At 38.2% G+C, this 11038-nt stretch overlaps 1 protein-coding gene across 1 annotated transcript in view; it reads left to right on the top strand.

Moving 5' to 3' along the window:
* The window catches only part of LOC106530431 (pro-neuregulin-2, membrane-bound isoform), a gene marked incomplete in the record, with an annotated part of 152745 nt that overhangs the window by 111455 nt on the left and 30252 nt on the right, over positions 1 to 11038 (top strand). Inside the window, 1 exon segment of the mRNA XM_014026044.1 lies at positions 5916 to 5939. Coding sequence (XP_013881498.1) covers positions 5916 to 5939 — 24 coding nt within the window.

The following is an 11038-nucleotide window of genomic DNA, read 5'->3' as shown; positions in this document are numbered from 1 at the left end:
TTTTTACAGTCTTTATTTTACAGTTAAAATATATGTTTATCAAATAAAGTCTAATGTTACAACTAATCGGGGTCCCTTTAATCTTCCATATTATTGCTTTTACATTTTTTCTGTACAAATTACTTCCACTGCTAAATGATCCAGAGAATTACCTGAAACAGGAGAGACAGAGAATCATCATTACACAAGGTTAAATTTCTTATCATTAAAGCCAGAGTTGTTTTTTTTTTTTTTTTTTTTTTTTTTGTAGCGGGGTATTATGTAAGGGTTGTGAACAATTAGTCTTATTTGTAGTAAACAGCTCTTGAATGACTTCTTGTTTAAGGAATAGAGTTTATTTCGGATCAAATTGACAAGCTAACAGCTGATCTGAGGCTAATACCATCCTAAACTCAAAAAACAACACCTATCACAAGAATTATATATCGGTTCATGCACACAATTTTTTCTAAACCTTTACACTGAGAGTGATTTTAAAGTTTCTAAAATAATGTTCATGTAACTACAACAGAGGTTTTCATCTTGGTCGTGTATGAACGGTTCATTAGCTTGTCAATCTGGCAGAAAAATTCTATTTTTCCACATTGGGTTTGTTCAAAAAGCTATCTAAAAATGTAAGATAATTGTTTTTTAACCTACTCACTTTAAAGGGTTTGTATGGAGCCCGCGAGGGGACATGGGAGGATGTTTTTCTTCTGCGTTCCCTCGCAAAATTGTTTTGTGTTCCCACGCAAAATATTTTTTGTTTATAAACTGAATTAAATCAGACTTTTATTTTGAAATATCCAGTTACCAAAACAGAATGTGTCGCCACAGGTTCGTGAAATTGACATTGATGTTGCGTGGCTGCACTGTGTTAAAATATCGGCATATGACATACTTCCATGCGTGGCTGTGATATATTCATTCTGAAGCTGAATTAAAGCAGTAGGCTAACTCGCTAATGGTGAACATGTGAGTTTGTTAATAAACCGGCAGCACAACAGTGATAAACGACTTTTGCGAGGGAACGCAAAAGAAAAAAATCCCCTATGTCCCCTGGCGGGCTCCGCAGGTTTGAAGTGTCACTTTATGTTGGTTTGAAAGTTCTTTGTCCATGATCCATTGGTGCTATTTGGTTTTGCAAATATATCAAACATATATATATTTTTTACTTTTCTATAATTCCATGCCAAACTTTTGTGTGATTTAGTTTTTGAAATTCAAATAGGGCACTTTAAAGGCTCTCTGGCATTATTTTAAACAATGACCAGCAATAAAAGAAGCAACAGTTGGTTCCAAGTCCAAACATTACATTTTAGACATTTTTAATTTCCAAGTCTTCAGTTGGTCAAATTTTAATTAAACACTTTTTATTTCCCTATTTTTCATCCTGACTTCGATACAGATACATCTACAAGTTGAGTTTTTTTTAACATGTTAAAGGAAAATGTTCTGAATTAGACTAGATTAAAACCTAAAGTGTAAAAACTTTGAGCACCCATGAATCATCTAATAAATCTCTCTACTTAGCATGTGTTTAAATGCTGCTTGAGCTTTCATTTTTCTTTATTTATTTGACTCAGTTGTGTTTAGTAGTCACCATGTTGTTGTTTTATCTTATTTTTATTTTATTTTTTTTTGGCTTCTATACAGTGAAGTGAATTAATTATTTTGCATTTTGGGAAATCACTACAGACTGTTGGTTTAACTTAATAGAAAAGCATCAAACAACTGGTTTGGTTCTTTCCATTGGGCTTCATTTCTATATTTAGCATATGCTTTCTTGAGTTTGTGATTACACCAAACTTTTGGAAACATTAAAGGGATAGTCTGGTGATTTTTGAAGTGATGTTCTGTCGAATGGTTATCAGTAGTTACCACATTATTCATAAGGCACAAAGTCTGGAGAAATGGGAAGAAGTTTTTATCCAGGCTAAGCTAACTTCCAACCGTACAGATGCCTCTTCTGGTTTAAATACAAATTATTTCTCAAAAATGATACACTGACGTAAAGAACTCTGCCAGATGTATGTTTGTGTTTGCAACAGTACATGGTTTTCCATCGTCCTGTCAGGTGCCACTGTTAGCATGTAGCATTCTTGGTGGTTCTAGATGTCCATGGGTCACAGGTGAAGGAGGATTTTAAAGGGCCTGTGGCATGAAATTTAAGTGATATATTTGAGTGCTTATTTGGAATGATAAAATTAATGATGAATTGAAAACCAAATTTCACGACACTGAAATGAAGAGTTGTTGAGATATTTGCATGAGCAGAAACAGGAAGTGATGTCAGAGGGGAATTCCTGAATGAGTTGCTACAACGGCTAACAAAGAATCAGATGTTTCTGTAGATTATTTTGAGTAACTATCAGATCGATAAAGAAAAGTCAAGACTTACCTGTTTTTTTAAAGAGTTCCACTTTGACATCACTTCCTGTTTCACTTGGACTGCACCAAATTCAGCAAAACATATGCACATTTTGTGACAAACTGGGTGAAAATCATGTGAACAATGCCAAATTTCTTAAATCTTAGGATACTTTCTTAAATTTTTTTGTCAGTGAAGAAGAAGGTTGTCACAGGCACTTTAAACTATCAGACGGTAGGCATTAGATGTCACAACTGATGATGGGAGAAGTTGGAGGAGGAAGATTTGGTATTTCTGGTATTAACTGAAGAGAAGCACTAGTTTGCAAATTTGTCACAAAGAAACCGCTACAATTTACGACAAATGGTGTGAGAACGCTGCCTAGCAAAAATAAATACAGTGGTTTGCAAAAGTATTCATACCCCTTGAACTTTTCCATATTTTGTCACATTACAACCACAAACATAAATATATTTCACTGGAATTTAATGTGAAAGACCAACACAAAGTGGTATACAATTGTGAAGTGGAAGCAAAATTTTACATGAATCAAAACATTTTTTACAAATAAAAAACTGAAAAGTGCGATGTGCAAAATTATTCAGCCCCCCTGAGTCAATACTTTGTGGAGCCACCTTTTGCTGCAATTACAGCTGCAAGTCTTTTAGGGTATGTCTCCACCAGCTTTGCACATCTAGTGACTGCAATTCTTGCCCATTCCTCCTTGCAAAACAGCTCAAGCTCAGTCAGATTGGATGGAGAGCGTTTGTGAACAGCAGTTTTGAGATCTTGCCACAAATTCTCAATTGGGTTTAGGTCTGGACTTTGACTGGGCCATTCTAACACATGAATATTCTTTTTTTAAACCACTCCATTGTAGCTTTGGCTTTATGTTTAGGGTCGTTGTCCTGCTGGAAGGTGAACCTCCRCCCCAGTCTCAAATCTTTTGCTGACTCCAACAGGTTTTCTTCCAAGATTGCCCTGTATTTGGCTCCATCCATCTTCCCATCAACTTTGACCAACTTCCCGGTCCCTGCTGAAGAGAAGCACCCCCAGAGCATGATGCTGCCAGCACCATATTTGACAGTGGGGATGGTGTTTTCAGAGTGATGTGCAGTGTTCTTTCTCCGCCACACATAGCGTTTTGCATTGTGGCCAAAAAGTTCAATTTTGGTCTCGTCTGACCAAAGCACCTTCTTCCACATGTTTGCTGTGTCCTCAACATGGCTTCTGGCAAACTGCAAATGGGACTTCTTATGGTTTTCTTTTAACAATGGCTTTCTCCTTGCCACTCTTCCATAAAGACCACATTTGTGTAGTGCACGACTAATTGTTGTCCTGTGGACAGTTTCCCCCACCTGAGCTGTGGCTCTCTGCATTTCATCCAGAGTCACCATGGGCCTCTTGGCTGCCTCTCTGATCAGTGATCTCCTTGTTCGGCCTGTAAGTTTAGGTGGACGGCCTTGTCTTGGCAGGTTTACTGTGGTGCCATACTCTTTCCATTTCCGGATGATGGATTGAACAGTGCTCCGTGAGATGTTCAAAGCTTGGGAAATCTTTTTATAACCTAAGCCTGCTTTAAACTTCTCCAAAACCATATTCCTAACCTGTCTGGTGTGTTCTTTGGACTTCATGATGCTGTTTGCTCCCCAATATTCTCTTAACCAACATCTGAGGCCGTCACGGAGCAGCTGTATTTGTACTGAGATTAGATTACACACAGGTGGACCCTTTTGAGTCATTAGCAGTCATCAGGCAACTTCTGAATGCAATTGGTTGCACTCAGGGAAAAGGGGGCTGAATACTTTTGCACGTCGCACTTTTCAGTTTTTTATTTGTAAAAAATGTTTTGATTCATGTAAAATTTTGCTTCCACTTCACAATTGTATACCACTTTGTGTTGGTCTTTCACATTAGATTCCAGTGAAATATATTTATGTTTGTGGTTGTAATGTGACAAAATATGGAAAAGTTCAAGGGGTATGAATACTTTTGCAAACCACTGTAAATAATTGTCAATTTACAAAACCACGTCAGTGAGAACAAAGTTCTGCCTTTGACTGATTGTAAATTCACCTTGAGAGTGAATCCAGAAGCCCGTTACCAGTGTTATTGTTAACCAGGAGACACTTGAACACGATGAACAGCTCAGTGTTTTTATATTTTCCTTCATATAAACTTTCCATTGGGTTGAAATCTTTTATAATAAGTAACAGAGCTTATTTTTGCTATAGTTGATTGGGGGTAGTGGCCATCTTTAACTGGAATCACTCTAAAAGTTCATCTGTTGTATTAAACTCTGTTTAATGCTTCATGAGATGTGTTTGCCAACATAACACTCACCTATAATATTTACATTTTTTTAAATCTAGCCCACTGTTGTTGGGACTTTGAGTTTGAAGGTTGATTTCCCAAAATGCTGGCCTGCTTTTTTTAAATCACAGCGATGCAAATGGGGTGTGCTTTGTTGTAGTCTCATGATTGCTTGGACAGTGATAGTGAGCCACATTTATTTACTGTTGACTTGTGCCTCAAACAGTAAGGGAAAAAGAATCCTGTGTGTTCGGCTGTTTCTCTTCTTTCCTGCCTGTCTCACATCACTATTCAAGCAATCACACAGAGATGAAACAGAAATTAAATACGGTTGCCATATTGTCTTGCTTTGCTGTTTGTCTACTACATCCAGTTCTTCACTGAGTAATTTTAAATGATGTAAAAGGCTGTATGTCACAGGATGCCATTCTTTATGTATAGTTTTAGTCATTTTGACCCTTTCATCAAGCTTTGTCTGTATGCCGAAATTTGTCCATGTTACATGCTTTTATTTTACACCATGCTAGTGAAGACACACTCCCAGTTTTATTAGAGTGGGCAGCAGACCGGCTGACATTTATGCCTCCTGTTATAGTCAGTAAAGCAATGGAAATTGGGAATACTGGGATGATTTCCCTGTAAATTATGCAAAAGGTTATAATAGCTGTAAACAGCAATAGAGGTTTTGCCGTAATCGATACAAAGGCACACAACTGTCATTAGTCAAACAAGTCGCGGCACTCACCCCCATTTGCTGTGTCAGCCTCATCAAGTGTTGTGTGTTTTTATGTTGGAGAATAACTCACTGCTTTTTTGATTTTTTTTTTCCTTTTCGTCTTCTACTTTTATCTTTTGATTTCCGTCTTGTATTTCTGTTCAATGTTGTTCACTCCAGAAACAAGGTCTGTTAAATATAGCACTAAGTGATGTGGCTTTATGTCTTGCCGTCTTTGTCTTTTTCTGTCTCTGCACGTCTTATCCTGCCTGCTGGTGTCTCTTTCCTTCTGCTTTTGGTTCATTTTCTTCCCTTTGCCTCAGTCTTTTTAATTTAATTTCCCATCATTTCTGGGGTCACAGAGCTGAGTTGCCTGTCTGTTACTAGACGGTACACGTGTCAACTTTCATGACTGACAGCAGTAAATACCTCTAAATACATGCTGGACGTGGAAATATTTGTATCTGCTCCACAGTTGACACTACACCTGACCCTGTGTCTCTTTCTTTTTACCACGACAACTTTCTGCGCTGGCAGAGCTTCTCAAAAATGAATTTATGGGTATGGAACATTATTTTTCATTTTCCTGTGCTTAAATGGTTTTGCAAAGTCACACATGATTGTGCCATCCTCTGGGTCTCTCTCTCTCTCAACCTGTCCCTCCTTTTCCCCTGCCCACTAACCTGATTTTAAAACATCTAACCTCCTTTCTCTGTTTTCATTCTTTTTCTAATCTTGCAAATTTGGTAAAAACATAGACATTAGAGAAAGAGACAAATTCAGTTGAAAGGGATACATTTTTGAGAGAGGTGGATTAAACAGGATGCAGTGGCCTAATGAAAGTTTTTCTAATGCAGCAGTACAGGGCAAGAGATACATTTGTCCAAAAATCAAAGAATGTTTGTGTATCTGGCTCATCCTGTGGGCTTTGGCAGGATCCATTTTGACTTTGGTAGCCTTTTGTAGAAAGCCAAGCTGTGAGTATTTTTGCAAAGCATTGCCAAACAGCTTGACGACATAGGCTGTCCTTATTATTATGCCCTTGATTGACTCGCTGTCAGAATCAAGAGCTTGCTGTCCTAAATCAAGATTGCCATTGGCTCCACTGTGCAAGTGAGCGCTCCTTTCCCCTTCCTTTCCTGTATCAGTACCCTGTGACATGCACACAAAGCCAGGCCAATGTCTCGTAGGCTTGTCAGTCCCTAAAGAGGACTATTTTAGAAACTCTCTCTCAGCGCACCCCCCTCCCCCCACACCCCTTTCCTTTTTTTTTTCCAACAGTGTGTCTGGAGCTTTTTGTGGGAGAACCAAGAAAATCCAATGTAATAAATTAGGTAGAGATGACAGATCTTGATTTGGCTAAGCAGTTTATGAGTGACCAAACAGCCATCAATCAATTCCCAGGCTTTCTTCTGAGAATTATTTTAGTAGAGGTACATGATATACATAAATCAAGGTTCAGTACGTGCCTTGGGCCATGGTATGTATCGTACTGAGCCCGCGAGGGGACATGGGGGATTTTTTTCTTTTTGCGTTCCCACGCAAAAGTATTGCTTTACCTCGCGATACCTTTTGCGTTCCCTCGCAAAAGTCGTTTATCACAGTTGTGCCTGTCGGTTTATTAACAAACTCATGTTCACCATTAGCGAGTTAGCCTACTGCTTTTATTCAGCTTTAGAATGAATAAATCACAACCACGTATGGAAGTATGTTATATGCCAATATTTTAACACAGTGCAGCCACGCAACATTAATGTCAAGTTCACAAACTTGTGGCGACACGTCCTGTTTTGGTAACCAGATATTTCAAAATAAAAGTCTGATTTAATTCAGTTCATATACAATACAAATCAAACTTTTGCGTGGGATCGCAAAACAATATTGCAAGGTAACACAAAAGTATTGCGAGGGAACGCAAAGGTATTGTGAGGGAACGCAAAAGTATTGCGAGGGAATGCAATGGCATTGCGTGGGAACGCAAAAGTATTGCGAGGGAATGCAAAGGCATCGCGTTGGAACGCAAAAGAAAATAATTCCCCCATGTCCCCTCGTGGGCTCCGTAGTATCAGGTGCAACGTACAGAAAATAAATGTCAGCCACTAAGATTTTCTCAGACAATAACCCTCCAAGAAGTAGGTAGGGACAGGCAAGCAAACCATCCTTGTTAAGGAGACTTTAAGAAACAGCAAGGTCAGATTTGTCAACAAGTAACTTCACTATAAAATGAAAGACTTATCATTCTTTTATGAAAGACCCATCTCACCTACCACCTGTCATGACAGAGTTTTAAACTAACATCATCTATGTTGAGAAAATATGTCCTAAAAGCTGTTTTTGTCCAATCTTGAAAACAATGATCTCACACAGACTCCATAAGTGCTCGAAATATGTTTATTTGACAGACAGCACATCACATTTTGGCTATTTGTAAAACCAACTTTGTTACAGTAAAGTTTGTGTTGGTTAAGCTCAGTTGGCTATGGCAGCCAATTGACTCAATCGATCCTGAGTTGGATCGACTCCAAAGGTTAATCATTGTAGATGAACTTCTAATAATTGATATCTGAGAGTTTCATCAAAATCTGAGAGCAGTTCAAATTTTAACCTAGTATTTAGCAGAATTTGGAGCACTCAAATTATGTGTTTGGGTAACATTCTCACTCCCAACTCGTCAACTTATTTGACGCTTTTCCAAGGTTCCCTCTGCATCTTATTTTGACGCGTCAGGTGACCCCCTCGCATCAGTCCTTGCCGCCTGTGGCTTTTCCGGGTTGCGCCACCAGGGGTCTTTGGGTCGGGGGTCTGAGGTTAATACTGATGAGGGATCAGGATTAATGGTTAATTGTAGGTACTGGGGTCAGGTATAGGATGTCAACGGCGAATATTAGGTAATTTTAGGCTTTGGAACACGTAGCTGACGTGAATTTCCTACATTTTCTAAAAATGGTAAATTTTAAGTACTAGGGTCAGGGACAGGATGTCTAAAGCGAATAAAGGTAGTTTTAGGCTTCGGGACGGTTACATTTGTGCATTTTCTACACTTTCAGAAATTATGACAATGGATTCCGCCCCATCTTGTCAAAAACTGATGCAAGGAGGTACCTGATGCGTCAAAATCGGACGCAGAGGGAACCTTGGAAAAGCGTCAATATGTAACGACTTGGGAGTGAGAATGGGTTGGTTTGGGATGACTCTCCGCAACTGCTGCACCAAACTTGTAGCTCAATGCCAGTTTAGTATTTTTTGTGGTGGCTATATTGAATTTGATTGGCTTGTAGATGTCTAATGATTACATTATGAAAGTTTAATAAAAATTTGTCCAATGGTTTGTGAGCTATTTTGTTAACGCAACCACCAAATTAGCATATGCAAACTAGCAGTTCCATTTAGGTGCATTCAAAATTACAGAACATTTTGAAATGATTAGAGCTACATCCAAATCTAGCTCTCCACTCTTGATCAGTGGGATCAAAATTTTCCACACAGGTGGTTTAAAAACAAACAAGCAGGTCTTCAAGTTCCTGGCCTTTCTCCAATTCTGCACTCACCAGATCTTGATGTCTGTAATGTGAGGGTTTGGTACAAGTAAAATGGTAAATGGCTTGAACTTTTATATCATTTTATCAAGTCCCTACAGACTCCAAAGTGCTTTACACTTCAGTCATTCACACACTGATGGTGCTAAGCTAAATTGTAGCCAGAGCTGCCCTGGGCCACACTGACAGAGGCGAGGCTGCCCCACCGGACCCTCTGACCACCATCACTAGTTACAGGACGACTCCCCTAACCACTCTGCCACAGCAGTGTGTCGTTTTACCCCTAATATTTAGCACAGATTAGCTATTATTCTAAATACTACACCCAAATTAGTTATGCTCACTAGAAACAGTTAAATAATTGTATAAAAATGTCTTGAGAGGCCATAATTTGGCTGAAACTATCAATTCAATGACTTGTATAATCCAGTTAGTTGATAAGGAACAAAGTCAGGTCACTTTGGCTTCCTAGAGGTTTGTTTTTGCCCAGGCTTTTCTCCCAACACGCCCCAGCTCCCATCCCTGCTCTTTTCTCTCATCTTTAGTGTGTCCTCCTTCTCTTTTCTTCCTAATCAGTTTCTGTGCTTTTATTGCCCCTCACTCTTCCCCACATAGTCTGTTCCATCGTTGTGTTGTTTTACTTGCTGTTCAGACACTGTGTTACACCACAGCAGGCCGTGAATCCAAATTAACATAATTTAGGTACACCACCATGGTGTGTGTTCACAAAACTTTGCCACAAACTAAAAAAAAAATACTACAGAATGTATTCCTACAGTCCTGACAATGAAAAGTATCTAAAAAAACCTCTCTACTCAAATGAAATAAAGCTGCTACTGTACCTCAGCAAAAATAAAGCCCAAATATATCATGATATTGTATAACTTGAGACATTCATTTTTTGAACAAAACTTTTGTTGTAACTTCAAATTTTGACATAACAAAAGATTTTAATGTTATGAGGGCTTGCCATATCAAATGAATAATAGAGCGGAGGAAGGCATTGTGAAGCAAACTCAACACATTCTGAATGCTAATCACAAGGTTAAGCTAACCACTAATGCTAATTTAAAAAGGCTCTAATTCAGCTATTTTAAGACTTGGAGGTAAAAACTGGGATAGTAGTAGCCAAGAATAAATTTAGACAAATTCTGAATACATGTCTTAAAATCCAAGATGGCTACCATAGCTAAAATGCATAATTGACCATGTCGGCCATTTTTGGACATATTTGGCTCAAATTTGGGATGGTAGTAGATCACTGTGATCCTCCTTTGTGATCTTTATTTAAATTGGATGGCACCTGGCAAGCCCTTCATAGTTTCTCCAGGTACTATTCTAGTTAGAATTAACATACGTATTAATGTGTTACATGAATTATTCCTAGTTTTTTTTTTTTTTTGCATTTGATTAATATGCTGCCAAGTTTTCAAATAAAAACTGCCATAATATGAATTTAAATTTTTGCTTTAACATCATTTAATGCAATGTTTCACGTAATGTGAAAACAGAAAACATAAGAAATATATAATGTTATCAATAAACAATAAGCTTTTCAAGTTACACAGTTCTAATTTATCTTTGCTGGGATAACTTAAGACGTCTTTAAAGGGATCCCTGATTAGTTGTAACATTAGACTTTATTTGATAAACATATATTTTAACTGTAAAAAAGACTGTAAAAATACTGTAGGCTGTTTAATTTTGTAAATTTTTAAAAATATATTTTAACACAGACGGAGCCATTTTATTTACACACAAAGCATTCTGGGTAAATGATGACATGGATAGGTCCTCGGTGTGAGCGAGCTATATCCACCCTGAAGGTTAATCCTGGACAATATCTAACGATTGGCTCTTTTAAATGAAACCAGAGCGTTGACAATATGGATGGAGGACAACAGAGCTGCTTCATGGAAGAACCTCAGCTTAGCCTGTTAGCCTTTGCACTAGCGCTGACACTATATTGCCTTATATGCTGTATATTAGCTTGGCGCTAGTGCGATAAACAAGCTAAACTGAGGTCATCCATCCATATTTTCAGTTGCAGGTTGAGTCATTTCTGCTTTAGCCTCTCTGTCGTGGATGGAGGACCTCAGTAACAAGAGGATAAATGTGTAGCGC

The sequence above is a fragment of the Austrofundulus limnaeus genome, unplaced genomic scaffold (assembly GCF_001266775.1).
Source record: "Austrofundulus limnaeus strain Quisiro unplaced genomic scaffold, Austrofundulus_limnaeus-1.0 Scaffold521, whole genome shotgun sequence".
In the NCBI taxonomy this organism is placed as follows: domain Eukaryota; kingdom Metazoa; phylum Chordata; class Actinopteri; order Cyprinodontiformes; family Rivulidae; genus Austrofundulus; species Austrofundulus limnaeus.
The sequence above is the reverse complement of the archived record's forward strand: the minus strand, read 5'-3'. Positions and strand labels throughout refer to the sequence as shown.